This window comes from Leptonotus elevatus, chromosome 5, assembly GCF_054856555.1.
Source record: "Leptonotus elevatus isolate MCC_2025b chromosome 5, RoL_Lele_1.0, whole genome shotgun sequence".
Lineage (NCBI taxonomy): Eukaryota > Metazoa > Chordata > Actinopteri > Syngnathiformes > Syngnathidae > Leptonotus > Leptonotus elevatus.
Window position 1 is genome coordinate 22,553,076 of NC_141243.1, and position 20,304 is coordinate 22,573,379.

The 20,304-nt window shown below is 41.7% G+C and overlaps 2 protein-coding genes across 2 annotated transcripts in view; both read right to left on the minus strand.

Annotated features, from left to right (window-relative positions):
- Positions 1-813: 813 nt before the first annotated feature.
- On the minus strand, positions 814-12,332 carry rab35b (RAB35, member RAS oncogene family b). The gene is made up of 6 exons (XM_086075472.1): positions 11,987-12,332; positions 10,253-10,303; positions 8,774-8,897; positions 6,263-6,387; positions 2,368-2,492; positions 814-2,297 (listed from the first exon to the last, which is right to left on the minus strand). Exons 1-6 carry the CDS (start codon positions 12,036-12,038, stop codon positions 2,169-2,171), a joined length of 606 nt encoding a protein of 201 aa, XP_085931598.1. The 5' UTR covers positions 12,039-12,332; the 3' UTR covers positions 814-2,168.
- A 1,067-nt stretch (positions 12,333-13,399) lies between these two features.
- The window catches only part of gcn1 (GCN1 activator of EIF2AK4), a 28,344-nt gene continuing 21,439 nt past the window's right edge, over positions 13,400-20,304 (minus strand). Inside the window, exons 50-57 of the mRNA XM_086076141.1 lie at positions 19,908-20,138; positions 19,622-19,815; positions 18,753-18,867; positions 18,135-18,231; positions 16,969-17,117; positions 14,876-14,986; positions 14,456-14,677; positions 13,400-14,365 (exon numbers count right to left, since the gene is read on the minus strand). Of these exons, the coding sequence (XP_085932267.1) occupies positions 14,240-14,365; positions 14,456-14,677; positions 14,876-14,986; positions 16,969-17,117; positions 18,135-18,231; positions 18,753-18,867; positions 19,622-19,815; positions 19,908-20,138 (1,245 nt within the window). The 3' untranslated portion in view covers positions 13,400-14,239. The remainder of the gene's footprint in view (positions 14,366-14,455; positions 14,678-14,875; positions 14,987-16,968; positions 17,118-18,134; positions 18,232-18,752; positions 18,868-19,621; positions 19,816-19,907; positions 20,139-20,304) is intronic.

Below are 20,304 nucleotides of genomic sequence, written 5' to 3' on the forward strand. Positions count from 1 at the left end.
CACTTCCAACTATTCCAAATATCTCTCATGCAGTTATCAAGAGAAATTTGTTTCTCTAATCAATACATAACAATCTTATAACAAACACATTGTGTGTTCTGTTGGTCATTTTTGTCAATGTCCTGAAAAACATCTTTAAAACACATACCGGTAGGTATGTCACATCGCAAGCACTAGTTTAAAGACATGGCACATTGTTCAAATGCATAAAACAATATACTGAAATTTGACAGGCAACACAAAACTGCTTCAGTCAAGAGCTCGCAAGTTCAAATCTCAGTTTATCTTGATTTTACCCACAAAAGTGTATGTAATAAAATACATATGGTAGTTTTTGGATGATTTCACTTTTGAGTTATGAAAAACTTAATTTGCAAAGTGAATTGAAATAACTAAAACGCAAATATATCTTTTTAAATATAAAATAAATAATAATATTGTATTTTGTGAAATGGTGAACTTAGGAATTATCTTTTTAAAATGATTTATAATTTATTGACAATTTATTGTATGTGGCCCCTGGGCCTTCATCCACCCCTGCTGTGCAACGTCCAAGCTGTTTGGCCGGCAACCAGTCTTTCCTGGATGTACAGTACAGGTATGTACACAACACCGCTCACCCAGTCAGCTGGGACAGGCTCAAATCACAACAAGCACCAGTATGAATGGATGTAATAAGACAGAAGTATCTTAGGTCAATATGTGTGTGCATGCATGTTAAGATTACATCTGATTGCACTCTAAAATGGATGTACAGTATAAGTGATGGAAAGTGTAACATCTTTGGAAAAAAAATCCCTTAAGAGACAAGCGTACACTTCCTCCCATACTTTATTCACAGAATCCAAAAATAGACACAGGTTGAAAATGACCTCCGGCCACAAGTCACTGACAAATGAGCTCAGTCGTTAGGCTATGTGTCAAATAGTTATTCCTTTTCAATTTGTTATTACCGATTCAATTCATTGCGGGCAAACTGAATAGTACGTCTTTTTCTCCAGTGTACAGCAAACCACAGCTGGGTAGTGTGTTCAAAAACAACACACGGTGCTTATTTAAGCACATGGCCGTGACGTGTTGAATATAAACACTAATATTTATTATATACATACACTTAATGAAGTCATAACGATAGAATGTTGGGATTTGATAGCGTTTTTATCAGGCCCTGCGGGTTACCAAGGCAGCCGCCCCGAGTGAGTAAGCACGGGGGCCGAGAGCCCAGTCATACGTCACCATTTGCTCGTGAAGGACCAACAGGAGGCGCTGATGAGCGGATGCCTGAAAAAAATGCACTAAATTGCCTTACGAGTGAAGTCGGACAAAGTGTCCTAGTACAAGGATAATTCAGTACACTAGTAGGATAATAAGGAAACGCTCAAACTTGCTTGCCATAGGACCCTCTGCGCAGAAGTTACCATGGCAACAAAGAGGCTCACCGCTGCCACTTAACTGTATCTTGGTTTAAAAAAATAATTAAAAAGGGACACCTCGAAGTGTAAAAAGACTGCAGTAGTTGACACCTCTGCCATACTTAAATAAAAATGTCAAATTTAAGTCAAATCAAACAAAATGTTGGTTCAGCACTACAGAAGGTTAGAAGGAAGCTTGGCAAAAGGAAAAGGAAAAAAAGCAGCTCCATCCAATGAATTTGACTAGCAATCAATCATCACGTGATTTTCCAGCCATCACGTCATTGCAAACGTGCTTGAATTTCATTTTGATGTCTTGATGCCCCCCTCCCCGTCGTCATCTCCCAAACCCCATCCCCAGCCCAAAAGAGTACAACCAGAAAAAAAGGAAAACAAATCTAGAAAAAGCAAGCGCTCAAAGTCCTGTGCAGAATGAGGATGAGGAAGATGAGACACGGGTACATTTATGAAGATGGCGGATGAAGATGATGATGGCAGTCAGTTGTCGCCTTGCAGATTCTTTCAGGAAAAAACAAAAGAAAAAAACCTGCTGCTCGTTTCCAAATAAGACTTTTGATCCGACCTTTTCAATAATAAAATCTGTACATATATTTCTTCATGATTACTTAGTCCAAAGGGGACGCGTATTTTTGTCTTCAATCTTTAGCATGTATTTTTGAAATCTTTAATTTTGACTTTGAGAGTCCCATCCGGTACGAACGCGAGCGCCTGCCGCCGGCCTTCCTACGACGTTCGCTAGCAGCACTTTTTCTTGCGTTTACTGTTCCGAGTGAGTTTGACCACGTCGTTCTGTTGCTGCTGCTGCTGCTTGGCAAGCACCTCCTTCTTGGCGCGCAGCACCAGCTCCGTGATGCAGTTGAACATCTGACAGAAAAGAAAACATCAGTCCGACCGCCGCCGCTGGCGGGACGCGTCCACCGTCTGCGACCGTTACCTCTTCCACGTTGATGTTCTCTTTTGCGCTGGTCTCAAACAGGTTGATGCCCATTTGTTCGGCAAACTTCTGCGCGTCGGTGGTCTCCACCACCTTGGAGTTGGGGTCGTCGTTTTTGTTTCCCACTCAAAGCACAACATGAACAAGTCTTGTTACAAAAATCCGATACATTTCAAATAGCTGCCGATCTTATCAATGCAAGCCTGACATTATTGTGTGTGGACAAAATTGTTGCTATCCTTCATTAATGAAAGAAAAAGACAATGGTGGTAAAAATAACTTGAATCTGACAAAAAGTAATAAATGAAAATTTGTTCCGACTAGATATAGCCGGACTCGCCTCCACACACAGCTTGGGTTCTGGTACCAATCCTCTCGAGAGGGGCTGGACTCTCTTCCACTCTGGAGTTGCCCACAGTGAGAGGCGCAGAGCAGGTGTGGGCATACTCATTGCCCCCCGGCTAGGCGCCTGTACGTTGGGGTTTACCCCGGTGAACGAGAGGGTAGCCTCCCTCCATTTTCGGGTGGGGGGGACGGGTCCTGACTGAATATGCGGCCAAACCGATTTTTAAACATACATTTTTTATGGGAATATTCAACAAAACGGCTTACTTAGGGTTAGGATTCAGACATTATGCGTGGAAGAATGTTATATTAAGGGAACATTAAACCATAATATTTTATTTCAGTGCTGTTCAAACATGAAACAGACTGCAACCTGTTTGTTAAATGCAGTGGCTCAGTTATAGAATTTTCAGATAAAAAAAAATTCATACAAATCTTACAGTGTACATGTACAAGTTTACTGATTAGTATTTTCTAAATTTGAGTAAAAAAAAATTGCAATCATCAATTTATGGATTTGTATCGGGATTAATCGAATCGAATCGTGACCTATGAATCAAATCGCCAGGTACTAGGCAATTCACACCCCTAACGAACACCATGTTCAAACACAAGGGTGTGCATATGTGTACTTGGCACAAGGACACCCTAGGCCGCAGTTCGATGATCGACTTTTTAGCCGTGTCATCGGATTTGCGGCCGCATGTGTTGGACACTCAGGTGAAGAGAGGGGCGGAGCTGTCAACTGATCACCACCTGGTGGTGTGTTGGCTCCGATGGCGAGTAAGATGATGGTCTGACCTTGCAGACCCAAATGTATTGTGAGGGTCTGCTGGGAACGTTTGGCAGAATCCCCTGTCAGAAAGAGTTTCAACGCCCACCTCCGGCAGAACTTCTCCCTTATGCCGAGGCAGGCGGGGGACATTGAGTCCGAGTGGACCATGTTTCGCGCCCCCATTGTTGAGGCGGCCGATCAGAGCTGTGGCCGTAAGGTGGTTGGTGCCTGTTGTGGAAGCAATCCTTGAACCCGCTGGTAAGGGATGCCGTCAAGCTGAAGAAGGAGTCCTAGTGGGCCTTTTTGGCCTGTGGTACTCCGGAGGCTGCTGACAGGTACCGGCTGGCCAAGCGGAATGCAGCTTCGGCAGTCGCTGAGGCAAAAACTCTGACATGGGAGGAGTTCAGTGAGGCCACGGAAAACGACTTCCGGGTCGAAGTCACTGAGGTGGTTGGAAAGCTCCTCGGTGGCAGGGCCCCGGGGGTGGATGAGATCCGCCCGGAGTTCCTAAGTGCTCTGGATGTTGTGGGGCTGTCATGGTTGACACGCCTCTACAGCATCGCGTGGACATCGAGGACAATGCCTCTGGATTGGCAGAACGGGGTGGTGGTCCCCCCTTTTTTAAGAAGGGGGACCAGAGGGTGTGTTCCAACTATAGAGAGATCACACTCCTCAGCCTCCCTGGTAAAGTCTATTCAGGGGTGCTGGAGAGGAGGGTCCAACGGGAAGTCGAATCTCGGATTCAGGAGGAGCAGTGTGGTTTTCATCCTGGACCAGCTCTACACCCTTGGCAGGGTCCTCGAGGGTGCATGGGAGTTTGCCCAACGAGTCCACATGTGCTTTGTGGATTTGGAGAAGGCGTTTGACCGTGTCCCTCTGGGAGTCCTCTGGGGGGTGCGAGGTACCGAGCCCCCTGATACGGGCTGTTCGTACCCTGTACGACCGATGTCAGAGTTTGGTCCGCAGTAAGTCGAATTTGTTTCCAGTGAGGGTTGGACTCCGCCAAGGTTGCCCTTTGTCACTGATTCTGTTCATAAGTTTTATGGACAGAATTTCTAGGCGCAGCCGAGGCATTGAGGGGGTCCGGTTTGGTGGCCTCAACATTGCATCTCTGCTTTTTGCAGATGATGTGGTGCTGTTGGCTTCTTCAAGCCGTGATCTCCAACTCTCGCTGGAGTGGTTTGCAGCAGAGTGTGAAGCGGTTGGGATGAAAATCAGCACCTCCAAAATCGAGACCATGGTCCTCAGTCGGAAAAAGGGTGGAGTGCCCTCTCCGGGTCGGGGATGAGATTCTGCCCCAAGTGGAGGAGTTCAAGTATCTTGGGGTCTTGTTCACGAGTGAGGATAGGTCGGAGCGGGAGATCGACAGGCGGATCGGTGCAGTCTACAGTGATGCAGACTCTGTATCGGTCCGTTGTCGTAAAGAAGGAGCTGAGCCGAAAAACTAAGCTCTCAATTTACCGATCAATCTACGTTCCTACCCTCACCCCTATGGTCACGAGCTGTGGGTCGTGACCGAAAGAACAAGATCCAGGATACAAGCGGCCGAAATGAGTTTCCTCCGCAGGGTAACCGGGCTCTTCCTTAAAGATAGGGTGAGAAGCTCGGTCATCCGGGAGGGACTCTGTGTTGAGCCGCTACTCCTTTGCATTGAGAGGAACCAGTTGAGGTGGCTCGGGCATTGGAGAGGTGTTCTGGGCATGTCCCACCGGCGGGAGGCCCCGGGGACAACCCAGGACACGCTATGTCTCTCGGCTGGCCTGGGAACGCCTTGGGATCCCGTTGGTGGATCTGGCTGAAGTGGCTGGAGAGAGGGAAGTCTAGCTTCCCTGCGAAAGCTGCTGCACCCGCGACCCGACCCCGGATAAGCGGTAGATGATAGATAGATGGATGAAAATGAGCCAAAGAAAATCAGACATTGATATTTTGCGTTGAACCACAATTCAAAAGCAGACAATTTTCTCCTTTGCTTCCTGTGATCCATGGTTCAAGTGGTGCGCGACGCAAGCGACATCCAGCCATCACGGTTTGTTACCGTATTTTCACAACTGTAAGGCGCACTTTAAAGTCCTAAATTTTCTCAAAAATCGACGGTGCGCCTAATAGTGAGGTGCGCCTTGTGTGTGGACCAAGGTCCAAAATCTGACTGACTTTGTGAGAGGACTTCCCGCACACATTGTTTATATACAAGAAAGGCGGACCTGACTGAGGACAGACATAAGAGCACGGAACAAGTTTTGTTGATGTCAAGTCAGCCGTTATGCTACGCCACAACTTCAAAATAAAAGCATTCTAAGGCATTGATCTCCATATATCATTTGGTGAGCTAAGGTTAATTTTGAAGTTGTCCTTCTCACTGCGTTAGTTGCATGTTGACAGATATTGTATCAAATTTATAAGGCTTTTTGTTTTTTCACTTGGGAGATGCTCTTTTAAGTCTGATTAGTGGATGTTCTTGGGTGTGTTACAAGTTTTCTTTTCTTCCACAATCTGCTCAAACCAGTCAGGGCAGGCAATATTTACAGTTCAATATTTCAGACTACAAAATCCTTATGTCAACACCGAGTTGGGCCAAGTCACAGACTCCATGATTGTGACGTGAAACGGAACAATAGCCAACCAGGAAGCAAGCTGAGAAAAATGGAGAAGCAAAGGGTTCGTGTAATGTGTCTCCCAAAACATTTACCACAAAGTTTGCAACCACACTCGATCAGCTTGCATTTCGGGAGGAGAGATCATGACACATTTTTTCTTTCCCCCTCTAGTGACACTCACCTAATATTCGGCACACATCATCACAGTTCTGGTTGATTTCATGTAACCATCGCTTGACGTTGACGAAGGACTCTGCGCTCGTCACGTCGTACACCACGATGACCCCGTGCGTTCCTCTGTAATACCTGACAACACACACAAGGACAGCTGCAGTTACTCTAACATGGAGGAAATGAAACCCGACCTGAAAACGAATATAACAAATATTTCAAGTGGCCGCTGTATACTTAATTTAGTGGCAATTACCAACGGTACATGGATAAAAAAGTAAGCTAGGAAAAACAGCCGGCCTTTCGGGACCGCATCTGTCATGAACAACTGATGAGAGTGGAGGCCAGTCGAAAGTCAACCTACAGCTGGAGCTTCAAACGGTGAGCCGTCCGGCCCCGGTGTCGCTACACGGCGCCAAACAAACACAAAGAAACTTTTGTCTGCCTCACTATGTGTATGTTTCGTGTGTGTGTCAGTAGTGGAGGGCAGACAAGAGTTGTCTGAACATGCCCACAATGTACAGCTGGAGTAATGCAGACAACCGCAAGGAAGGAGGAATGCGTGTTTGTCAACCTGTTCAGAACAATGTCAATAAGGAACCATTAAATGGCGCGAGTGCACCCACAGTGATTCGATAAATAATAAACCGAATCGTGACCTATGAATCGTGATACCAATCGAATCGCCAGGTACTAAAAAATTTACACCCCTAGTCGCTGGGGTGCTGGAGCTTATCCCAGCTGTCTTTGGGCAGTAGGCGGGGTACACCCTGAACTGGTTGCCAGCCAATCCAGTATTTGAACAAGTAAATATGATCTTGCTCCTTTAATTTCTGTTTTTAGGTATGGATGCTCTGATCGATCGGCCACCAATCATGATCGGCCAATATTCGTGAAAAAGTATGTGAATACTGCCAGGTCATATAATGTGAAATTTGACCCATGCCACACTTGTGTTCTTTCCTCTTCTTTAATTTATTTATTGTAGAATGTTGCTGCCCAAGCCAGGAAAGAGTCAGTGAAGATTTCAGCATGACATTTAAATTCAATAAAGTTGTGTCACAAATGAGTATTTTATATCAACTTCCTGCCATATTATGAGAGGAATGTGTTTGCCTGCAGCTAGGGCTGCGCACAAATCGGTCGGGACTCAAATTAAGTAGCAGAGTGGCCATTGTAAATGAACACAGATTCATAATTTTCCCATTCGAGTCATAATGAGTCATTGCATATTGTAAGAGCAGAACATCTGAATGGGATCTCCTGTCTCGCTTTATGTGGGGATTGTGCAAGCGACGTACGACGCAAAACCTGGAAGTCATCTGTGTCTGTGAGACGCCGTCACAGCAGCGGGAAAAATTTGTTGCTTTAACGTGTAGCTGTTGGCTTCTCATGCAACAAACAAAATGGACTTTGCTAATGTGGACGCTGGCAGACCTTAGAGGCGAATTAGCTTAGCATTAGCGAAGGTAAGCTATGGCTACAACTAGCTAGTCGTAACGCGGGTACCAAACCAAGCAGTTGTAGAAGTGTATGCTCTTGCCTCTGTATCATCTTTGACACCCTGCATGCTCAGTTTACTTGGTCATGTGACCTCAAGCTCCAAAAAGAGTCGCATATATTCAGGGATGTGGACGCAGCGAAAGAATATGTGTTTGCTGCTTGAGCTACACACGACGCAGATGGATTTAAAATGCAACAAAACAACATCCATGTTGCCTCTTGTCGAGCCTGCTACATGGCGCGACATCCTGGTGCTTCAAGTAAGCTGCTGAATGCAGAAAATTGAATTTTGAATAGCTACTGCCACTTGTGGAGGAAAAATTTAACTACGATACACACCCCTTTCGTCACATACACAAATTCGTTGGGAATTGGGAAATTCTAACCCGCATCCAGTCTGGCGCTATTAAAGTTGCCACTTGATATTTGGATCAAATTGGATTTTTCATATGCTGGACAAGCGTTTTTCAGGAAAAGTACAATAAGTAAACAATGTGAGTTCATTTGAGACTCGGTCGTTGACGTGAACGAGAATCTCGAGTGCTGTTGATGGCCCCAAGTCCAGGCATTACTTGCAACCAGCCAATCATTTTTATTCAATTCAATGTTACATTAAAAAAAATTACGGGACAGAAAATGTGTATAATAGTTAAACAAATCAATCAGGTCAAATCGTTTTTGTCCGAAGGGCTGACTACTCAATGGAAATGCCAACATTGTTGCAGAATAAAAAAAAAACAAATTTTTGCAACTTTTATTTTTTTTTTTACATTTCTGGCTTAATGAGTGTTGTAGGTTCACACACGTATGAATTCTGTAAGAGGAACCAAATGGTCCAGACCACATGTGATGGAGACATATTGTACTAGATAGGACAGCAACATTTTAAAAGGGAATTCCACCCAGCAGGCACAAAGGCTCAATGGTAATATCGGCCTCGTTTAATTAGACGGCACAAAGACCATTTCTTGCTTTCTGATTGAAAACAAGATTTGTGTTTGTGTATACATCAACTCACGTGGATGTGATGGTGCGAAAGCGCTCCTGTCCTGCTGTATCCCAGATCTGTAACTTCACCTTCTCCCCATTGATCTCCACCGTCCGGATCTTGAAGTCCACTCCAATTGTGGTGATGTAGCTACCTGCAAAAATCAATGACACCTGGCATCAGAGTTTAATGCACTCACACAGTGGAACTTACAACGTCCAAGGCTGCAAAAGTCATACGATTTGGAGTTCAACCAAAATTTTGGGTAAAGGGGGAAATGATCTATGCACAAGACATCAGCAAATCTGATGAGACTTAGTTTAGTGAGCACCTAAAATAAATTATCAACTCCAGAGGTGTGTTGTAGTTTTTGTGATATATACCAGTGATGGCAAAAAGGACAACTACGGCTCATGTGTCTCCATCCTGACTACTCATTAGTCCAGCAGCATATACAGGTAGCTAAAGGGTAATACAGACCACAAAGTCAACTGTGTTTAGGAGGTTAATGTGAAGAGCCACAAGCAGGAATCCTCTCTATGCATTTGTATCATCGCATCCAACACTCGCCATTAAATTTTAGGGGTGTATATAATCTGCTGTAAATTTTAGGTTGACTTATTGATACACTTATGACAGTTAAGAATTCTAAAAAACAAGATGCATTAAGCTGAGTCACCATCAGCAATCCCCTTTCCCACACTTGTATTTTCACTCAGCCTACAGTATAATGCATCATCATAGGATGAAAAATTTTAGGTTGAATTTAGTTTTACCGTAACGTACAATGGTGAACTTATTTTCATAAAAGCATGACAGTTAATGTAAAAATGCACAGTACCTAAAGGTTTTATTGAGGGGCGATCCATTAGGGCTAGAATTAATAAATTATAATCAATTTCAACAACAACAACAAAAAACAAAGTTGATATTTTGCCTTGACAGCAACTCTGCACTTGGTGCTATTTTGCCGTGAATCGTGCAAGAACTACTAGTACAAATTCTGCGCTTTTAAATGTGTACTAACTTGTGGCATAATGGTGAAGATGGTGACCCCCAAGGTGTGGGCTCACAGGTTACAGTTTGTTTTGACTACAACTTCTTGACAACAGACTTTATGCTCTGAAGGCTATGGTTAGGATTAGGGTAATGCTGAAAACAGCCTATGCTCTGACGGTTATGGGTTGGGTTTGGCTGGTAATGCAGATAGCGGCCTATCTTCAGTGACAAATGAAAATTAAAACTTTGTGAAAAGACACATATGGGGTGAAGCAAGGCAGGAACTACGTGCGACTCAGTCCAGCGACTAACCAATCAGAGCCCTTCACGGCAAAATAGCGCTAGCAGGAGAATTCCAGTGACAGAAATCCACCGCAAAAAAAAGAAGCAAAAAAAAGAAGCAAAAAAAAGATTTAATAAAATACATCAACATTTGATTAGTGTCAGAAACAAAAAGCGGCCATCTTTGGAGGTTCCACTGTATTTGATTTTAGAGTCAGAACCACCCACCTGAAAAAGTGTTGTCTGCGAAACGAAGCAGGAGACTGCTCTTCCCCACTCCTACCAAGGAAACAGAGGGACAGAATGAGGTTTAAGACAGTCAACGACACCATTTTTATAAGGTACTAAGATACATTTATCTAATTTGTTGGGAATCCAAGCACAACAGCCTGGCACAAAACCAAACCCAAAACTCAATGTCAGCTGAAATCCTCCGGCACTTAAAAGGCATACATACAAAAGGTAAACAACGTGCGCTGGATGTTCTCATGAAGATTAAATCACTGTTTGAAAACAAATAAAACAACTAGTAAGATTTAATGGATTTATGGAATGCAAATTGATTGTGTGGAGAGGTCATGAGTTGTTGCAACCATATAGGTAAGACGACAAGTTAGCGTACAAGTGAAAGAATATGAGATGTCACCTATTAAATTCCTTTGTTGAATCTGGGGTGGGACAGAAGCTATCACCTACCTATTGTGCATTGTCAGCTGATGTTTTATTGCTCCATTCTTAAAAGTTATCAGCTTCCTTCTGGCCTCCCATTATTATGTGAATGTGTATTCTAAAGCTCCAAAATGCTCCAAAATGTCCTGGCGTCAATGAGGCATACACCTATGACCTGTTAAGTTTGTGCAACAGCAGGACCAGGATAGAAGCTGAACAATTAACTAGTATCCTGTGGACACCAGTGTGCATGTGTTTGTATGTTGAAAAAGGGCATCAGTCATTGCATTTTGGTCTTTTGGTATCACAGCAAGGCGTGATAGTAGTCAGTTGTGGTTCCAGAGTGCAGCTGAAGGAACACTGGTATCAGTGTGCTGATGCTGGTGGGCTTGTGTCAGTGTCAGGATGGACAATGAACGTGGGGATCATAACCCACAAAGCAGTACAGTACTGATATTTTACTCCAGTCGAATGTTCTAAGTTTATGTTTCATTTAGGGGTGCATAACATGATTTTGGGGATTTATGGATTATATGACTACCATTAAAAAGAAAGTAGGCAGTGACCTTAGCTAGTTTAGCAGGGAATTCACGAAGTTACGGTAAAGTTTCGTTAGTACTATGATAGTCGCACTTATTTTAATGTAAACGTGACTGCCTGCTTAGAGATGCTAATCAGACTGCAGTGCAGCATTCCTTTAGCCCCATATAGCGAACATTTTCAGACTACCAATCGCCATTATGAATTGTTATTCTAAATAACAAATAATTGTAGCAGCGGTTGTTAGCGTTGTGCTAACTTTGTTGTAATGTCATTTTAGCCTGCGGCTAGTGCTAGCACACGACAGATTCATGACCCATGCAAAAACATGCTAACCTAATTTCATGCTAGCTGCCGCTGCTAATGACGCATAAAACAAGCTAAAACGCTATAATTGGCTCTTGTATTACTTCGGTGATTGGTGTCTGCTTGACTTTAAGCGTTAAACATATTTTGGTTGCTGCGCGCCCAAAACAGGAAAATATTCGAGGGACAAACTGGTCTGTTGTGGAGGCGACATCCGGCCTCATCGACAGACATGCCCAGCCCGGACACACAACCTCCGCCCTGTCACTAACACACTAACATGGCGGCCGGGTGCAATACACTCAACAAATTGGTTCCAAAAGCAATACACAAGGAATCGAAAACAACACCTTGCGTTATTGCGGGTCCAGGGTGTCCTCTAAGCATTTACACGTGTAAAAACAGGGCAGGCCCACTTCCCGTGCCACATCCACGACGTCGACTTACCGCTGTCACCGATGATGAGCAGCTTGAAGAGGTAATCGTAGTCCCTGGCCATGCCGGTGGATCGTGGCTCACCCCCGCCTTGTGCCGCTTCTTTGCACTGTTTGTAGTTCAAGTCCCTTGCTTCTTAAAAAAAAAAAAGACACGACCCCGGACCCCCCAATTTTGTAGGGAAAAAAACACAACCGGCGCTAGAAACCGTTTACCCCGAGCCGGCGTGTTTTTCTCGGGGGTTCGGCAGTTCTGTCCCTCTGCTGCCAGCGGCCGGAAACTCCGCTTCCTCCTCTGCTGGTGGAACTGCACTCGACCCGTCCCTCGCTGATCCCGCCACACTGCGCAGTCTCCAGCAGCATTCAACAACACTTCACTACAATTCCCTAATATAAAGCCGCGGTTCAGAAAATAGATGATATACAATAGGCTACTGTAATGCATACGTGAAGACGTACCGTCCCTTGGTTGACGATGATAAGCAAATATTTTACACTAGCATCAGTAGTGTCAGCTACTTACACTCTGTATTTAAGTAGAAAAGACTGTTAAAAGTGCTTAAGCAAAAGTTGGAAGAATTTTTTTTTAGACTGAAATATGCAAAAGTAAAAATGATTTTTCCTGTTCAATGTCATAATATATACAACACCCATTTTGATAACTTAGCGCACTGAAAAATATTTACACACAAATTAGTACCTATTTTATTAACTTACATAGATTTCACATAGATTTATGTCCTGCGTTGTCTGCGCTAGCAAGCCTTGGCTCGACTTTTATGCAAATCAAAAGCTGCTATCATACCAAAAAAAAAAGAGAGAAAAAGAAAGAAACTGACTGGGTAAAAAGTACAGCTACCTAGTTTTCAGAAATAAAAGGAAAAAGTAACATGTCAGAAATATCCATCCTCAAATAAATGACAGAAAAGTCGATTTATTTTTTCCCATACTGCTGTGTAGATACCAGCTCTCACGCTTCTGGGAAGAATTTTACAAGATATGGTCGATTTTCTAAATATTTTATGTCCACTCATTCACAATTTGTTCTACATCAGTGGTGCCCATACATCATCCCAGGGTGTTTGATGGGGTTGAGGTCAGGACTCGCAATTCCTCACACAACCATGAATTACGGCTCTTGCATTGTGCTCTAGTCTGGGGCGCACACAGGCATGTTGGAACATTACATTACACAAGAGTCAGAAACATGGAATTGTTCAAGAATGTGTGTCGAACACATTACAATATGGGGGTAATTTGCAAAACTGATTTATTGATTACATAAATTGCTTTGGGATTTATTAGATTAGATTAGACCTTTAATTTAATGTTTATTTTCATACCAAAGCTGAAGGGCTGATGAAAGTTAATGGCCATTAACATGGCATTAAATAAAAATGCATCAAAAGAAATTCATTGTACAGTATGAAATCAACATTTTTTATTATTTTGTATTGCCTTTTTACAACCACATCAATGGGATAAGAATCGTTGCTGTTGTAGACAATGCACCCCCCCCCCATGTCTCTTACACAAATCAATCAACAACCAAAAAGTTATAGATGTGTGCAATAATTTTAGTAAAAATAATTGAAGGGAAAAAATGTGAAAATTCTGAACAGAATTGAACACTGCTATCACAAAACTGGAAATTAACCTGTAAAAATGTATCAATTAAAAAAAAAAAGTTTTATTTTAAGTTTAAAGGCCATTAAAACAACAAACTAAGATTTGTTGGAGGGGGAATTTGGGATTGAAATACTAACCGATATCTGTTTCTCAGCATAGGAACCTGTGGCACATTGAAAAACAACTTTTGTATCAGTGCCTGTAAAACACTTGACTGACAGACCTTTTGGGGGCTGAAAAATATTCGTAGTCCAGCACAACTATAACCAGAATAATAAATTTTAACACTTTTTGAAAGCTAAATAAAAGTAAATTTTCGAGTCTGCCCAATCAGAAAACACAATGTTCTAAGTGGAAAAAGTAAATTTAACGTTGAGATTTATACCATTGAAAAAAATTATGCTCTCAAATTGTGAATCTGCAGACAAACAAAAGTTGAGAGTGTGAACTACAGGTCTGGTCTTGCTTCTTTTTTTTCTTTTTTCTTTTTCGTCAGCTGGCAAGTATCCTGAGTTCCTGTGCTGGAAAACAGAACAACATGAGTGGGTGATTGTGTCTGGAGCTCTGCTAGAGTGGAGATCGCATCAGTTGATCCATTTTTTTGGCTGACATTTTGAATCAGCTCAGTCTGGTTCCATCACGTTAATATGGTATCATCTATTTCTTCATTGGAGTCTTGCTGACTGGCAATCTTCTTCAAAGAGCGGCGATGACACTCTGACAGGAGGTCGTTACTTGCGGTGTCCAGAATGGCTGTCATCATCTGAAAGGCACAACGTAATAAAAGTACAACATGAGTGTCAATTATTTCCATCTAGAACACAGCGTACTGTCAGTCAGTCAGTGGTCGGACCTGCAAGCATTCCTCTCCCTGCCGGAGTCGCAATAGGTTAACAATGGTGTGCTCGCTCTGGGCTCTGACGCTGGTGTTCTTATCTTTGGTGTTGTCCAACAGAGTCTTCAACAAAGGCTTCATGTGAATTGCCTCCATGGCAGGTGCCCCCGGCTCTTTGAAGACCCACCACAGCACCCGTTCTGATGCCAGCCTGATGTCACTGGACTGGTTCTGAAGACACTGCGAGGACATACAGACAGTGGGTGTCACAAGGAACATGTCTCCTGCTATGCTAATATTTTTAATAAAATTGTTTTGAAAACAAACACAAAAATTGAGATTTTATATGCATTAAATTGAATGCTTGAACCTGCAGTGAAATTACTGGTATCATGAACAAATTGATGGTTGATTATTATTATGTACTGCATAACAAACCTTGACAAACTGTGTGATGAAGCGCTGGGAAACGTTACTGCCTCCCTCTGCGTTGAGCTGATATCGCATCAAGAATCCCATCCCTCTGATTCCACTGCTCGCAATGGGGATCTGCAAGAGGAGCCAGGTCAAATCATCCATTCATTCACTGGAGTCGGATGAAGTGCTTATCAACATACAATATATTTTCTAAATAAATATAGTATAAATTTTTAATGCTTTGCGCGCTACAAAAAATATTGAAATATCGTTCAAAAAAGAAATAATCAGTGACAGCAGCTGATACAAAATATGCAAATTGGAATGTGAAAACACCTCATATAGAAGCATTGTTGCAAGATTAAAGTAATATTTTATTTTTTACCATGGATACATGTATCCTGAAAGTATTTTTTTTTAAGAATAAAAAAAACGACATACTTTAACAGCATTTACTGTTCTCAATGTGGTGGCATTCTCTTACAATGTTTTACTTGGCGTTATTTTTTTCTAAACATGTTTCTAAGCACTAGAAACAGAAGCATCCAGGTGAGAAGAATGAGGGAAGACGAGCAGACAAGAAAAAGAAAAAAAACTGGTTGTGAGTTATAGTTCTAAAAAAATATATATTTAATGAAATAAAAAAACACTAGAGCGCTTTAAAAATAAAAAATAAAATTATATTTATAAAACAAAACTGAAAAAACCCACAATAATAGTGAAAATGGCTTTCATTTTAGTAAATTAATTTGTCTGTACCATGCATGTAACCCAAATAAACCATTCATTAATTCAATATCATACAAGAGCTTTTGAGGTTCATTTGAAGTGTATTTATTTCAGTATTATTGTACATCCATACAGAAGAATGAAGGTCGAACAGCTGTTTGAGAATTGTAGTTTACTTCACATTACACAATACTTGGTGACCTTATTTAATCCCCTTTTCCCCTTTTTTAAATTTTACACTGAGTACATACTCAATGTGTAATTGTATTTTTAAAAAAGCATACTAAAAATAAAAACTTAGCTAAAATTTAACATTTTTACAAAAAATGCAAACTCAAGGCTTGAAATAACTTGTTTCTTTGAGGAGGAGTTTTAAATAATCAATGACTTCCATTTGAGTTTCATTTGAGTATCATTTTCCGAATCTTCAGGAGCAATTTTCTTCCTCTTCTTCTCAGGAACTTGGAGGAAGGGTTTTATCAATTAAACAATAAAAATAATGTCAATATAATTGGAGAGTTGAATGTTGGGGCTGCAGTTAAGAAATATTTTAGTATTCAAGTACTCTATTGAATAATCGAGAATTCGGAAAAAGTATATTTTTGCTTGGTTAAAGAGCAATTATGAATACAGAAGAGAAATTAAGACATTTCGCTTAATAATGAATGACTAATTGCAGAGAATTCTACTTACTGTTCAATTGCAAAACATAACCTTTACTCTATAATGTGACTTGTTATTTATTTTATAATATTAAAACATGATCAAGTGGAGAGTGTCATTGAATGAGGCCTTTCACCACCAACATACAAGTACAAAAGTAGTTGAAAAGCAGAAATATATTATTCATTCATTCATTCATTCATCCATCCATCCATTCTCTGTACTGCTTACTAGGGTCGCGGGTGTGCTGGAGCAGATCCCAGCTGTCTTTGGGCGAGAGGCGGGGTACACCCTGAACTGGTCGCCAGCCAATAACAGGGCACACGTAGACAAACAACCACTCATGCTCTTCTGACGATGTTTGCCTTTGGCATCCAGCTGCCAGTAGTCATGCGAATTGGACCTCATATTGACCATTGTATGTCGCAGTTATGCTTCAATCTCACTCAGCAAACACTGGACACTGGCCGTATGCCCTTGGCGTGTTGTTAAACACATCACAATCATCTGCCAACTGAATTTTGAAGCGAATGAAAACTAACAAACCCACTCTAAAAATTAATAAAACAAAAAAAAATCCACAACTATTATATTAATCCTGGTTGTTTTTAATGCTAATTTGTTTGTTTAAATAAACAAACAGGGAAAAAAGACATTTTAGACTAGCAGTAGGCAGAGTAGAGGTTCACTTAACGCACACACACAGCAAACTTTCTGCTCACCCTATCAGCAGTGGCGTTGGTCAAAATGGTCTCCATCACGGTGTCGCAGTATTCCTTCCCACACAGCTTTTCAGGCGCACACTTGACAGCTATGGCTAGAGCCAAGCTTCGGCCATGACGCACCATCCAGTCCACCCCTGACATATCCGCTGAATCCAAAGACAACTTAGTATTAGCTTTCTCAAACATCATATTGCTGATGAAGAAAGACACGATTAATGTATAGTAAGGCCCAGAGAGAGTCCACTCAGACTTACAAATAAACTCTCTTAAATTGAGATGCATCACTTCAATAATACAGTGAAGCACCGTCTACTTGTAATTTGATATTCACAAATTCTCCTATTTGATTTTGTTAATAGCGATCCACAAATCAGCGTGAGTTCACTGTATATGAGGCGTGTCACAAAACTTCCAGGACAGGTATCACAAACCCAAACTACAACATATGTCTTGTTTTTCCCCTCTTTTCAAAGCCTCAGGGGCCGGACAATATTAAACTGGAGAATCCCGAAAGAATCATTGCTGGAGTGCAAGGCGTAGAGACACCTGGGAAAATGTGTGAGATTCCAAGTGGATTACTTCAACAGGAACACATAGTTTGGATTTGAAATAACTTTTCTGACACATCTTGTATGCATGCATCTTTGTATGTATATTTGTACTATGTAGAGTATATGGTTCTATACACAAAGACTGCATATTGGGCACAATATTGGAAAAATATGATATGGTTGTTGAATATTGCAATACCAATATTATTTCAATATTTAACACGTACCTAAAGAAATTACATTTTTATTACGTAATAGAAGTAATACATTATCTTAAGTTTTATTGTTAGTAATGCCCCTAGATAATGTTCGCCTATTGGAATGGTGATGTGCATTGAAGGTTTTATCTGATTGGTCAAAATTACAGTAGATAAAAGCATAAACTTAGGTCATTATCGCAATGCTGATTTTCTTTCAATAAATTGTGCAATCCTAATGTGCGCGCACACATACAGTGAGAGCACCTGATGAGTCATTATATGTTTTGTTCTATTAAAAAAAGAAAAAAAGACGGTAAAGTAGAACACACATTAAAGCAACCAAACATACACCTTAATAGACAAACTGAGAGAAAGTTATGACAATAACTTTGCCTTTAGAGTAGATACTAACCCAAGATGTGCTGCAGCAAGACACTCTTCAGCTCCTCCTCTGACAGGAAAGGGCAGAGCTCACCAATACAGCCAGCCGAAGCCATCCGAGTTGCATCCTATTTGTGCAAGCACACGAACACGGACACAAAGATGAGAGGGCTCACGAGCAGGGAGGCGGACACGAGAAGTATTATATTTAATGAAATCCCTTAAAATCATACAAGGAAGTTGTATTCAAGCATCTGTACATTTTATTTGCACAACACCCAGAGAGGTCCACCACACATGCTGACATGCAAATAGAGACGTGAGAGTGACTGAGCTGACGTTCAGGGATTCCATGCCCTACAGACTTGCATCTTTCTATCAAATACTTGCAAACTCTTTTGCATTGAGACTTGAACAGTATGACTTAAAGACTTAAAACCACCATTTTGTAAACCACATCCTCTCTCACAGACTTCCGCTTCAACAGTGCTCACAGGAAAGGCCAATACACCACGAAACACTTCTGAAACGCTTCTATAGTTATATTTTCTTTTACGGAATTGTTTAATTGGAAAGTAAAGGCTTTTCGGTACAGAAAACTTTCTGAACCCTGTTTAATGCTTGACGTTATCTGTTTCCAATGTCATACCTCGTCATGTCCCAGCATGCCTAGTAATGTGGTGGTGATGTTCTTTCGGATGTTTGGGTCTACCTTTGACCCAGCCCCTTGAATGACGAACCTTAAAGCTTGGAGCATTGTCTCCCTGTCAAAGACAAAGTATGATAGCAAACAAATAACAGAGTACCAAAACATAATAATCACAAGTTGTTGGTGTTAGCTGCATTTGTTTATGAGGAATGCAGTGTTGCTAAAAACAAGATTTTTGAGAGTGATGCTTTCAGTAGAAGATCCTTTCTTTGCTTTTGGCATTTATATGACTTAATTTAATTTACTTTCCCTTCAGCAAAGCAACTAGAAAATGTCAACTCATGGTTTGTTTTGGGTTTAAATCATCTCGGTTCACTGTTCTATTTACGGCTGAGTGTGTTTCAAAGTGTGAACCACAGGTAGCTGTTTTCATTGCTGAATAATCCTGCACTACATTAGCAGCACTGCACCACAAAACACACAGACATTTACTGACTGAATAGTATTCCCAGTAGGACGGTAGCACACAATCTAACTGCTGTGTGAGGTAGCCACAAAAAAATACTTGAAGATTTTCATGTTCCATTTCATCCTTTCCTTTCTGAAATTATTTGAAAAAAAATCACCAACAGTGTAGCTGTGCTACCTGGTGGCGAGATTAGGGAATTACTTTCCATTTACCCTTTATCTCTGACAAAAATGACAGTTTTAGTAATCTGTTTTTTTGACCATGCTGGGATCCTAAGTACATGTGAACATAAAGTACACATGTAACTTGCAAGCAAAAATAATATTTCAGTAGGAACTTCTCTTCACATGGGAATCAATGATTACTTTTAGTAACCACAAACCCCAAAACGTGCACATACCTGACTCCAGAGTCCTCTGCGTTGCGAATGGCAGCGAGTTGCTCTGTGAAAAGTGGGTCAACCTTGCTGTGGATAGAAACCAGCTGGCCCAAGGCTTCGGCAGCCCTCAATCTCACCGCACGGCTTGAATCTTGCAGGGCCTTTAGAAAGGTGGTCTGCAGCTGAGGCAGGAAGGGCTTCAGCGCGATACCCACCTAGAAGATGGAACACCAGACGTTAGAGTGAAGCTCTGCTATTCATCTAGATAAAGCAGTGATAAATTTTTTTTAAAAAACTTTCAACAGACCTTTGCTAGAAGAAGGGTAAGAGTCTCCAACAGCGCTGTCTTCACTGTCCAGGCAAAGCGGTCACCAAGGATGCGAATGAGTGGCCCAGTGATGTTGATAACAGAGGGCCGCAGAGCCTCAGGGGATGTCAATTTAATAACCCCTCCTAATGCTTTGGCTGCTTCTTCCTTCTGCTCAGGACTACCAGTGAGGACGCCTTCTCTCAGGACAGGCAGGATGCAAGTAACACCCTGTAAAGCGCAAAGATGTGCAAGTGTAAGCATAGATTCAATTTTTCACCATTTCAACGCATTTCTCTAGTGTGTCAAAAATGAAAACCACATGTTCTTTAAAATGCATGGGGGCACAATGTTGACTAAATATACAGTATTTCATTTTTTAAATCAATATACTATT

Excerpts from the sequence above, each read along its gene's own strand:
- rab35b (XM_086075472.1), bottom strand. The coding sequence starts at position 12,038 with ATGGCCAGGGACTACGATTACCTCTTCAAGCTGCTCATCATCGGTGAC. Across the intron at positions 10,304-11,986 it reads GCTCATCATCGGTGACAGCG|GAGTGGGGAAGAGCAGTCTC; the intron begins GTAAGTCGACGT and ends TTTCCTTGGTAG. Across the intron at positions 8,898-10,252 it reads CGCAGACAACACTTTTTCAG|GTAGCTACATCACCACAATT; the intron begins GTGGGTGGTTCT and ends TGATTTTTGCAG.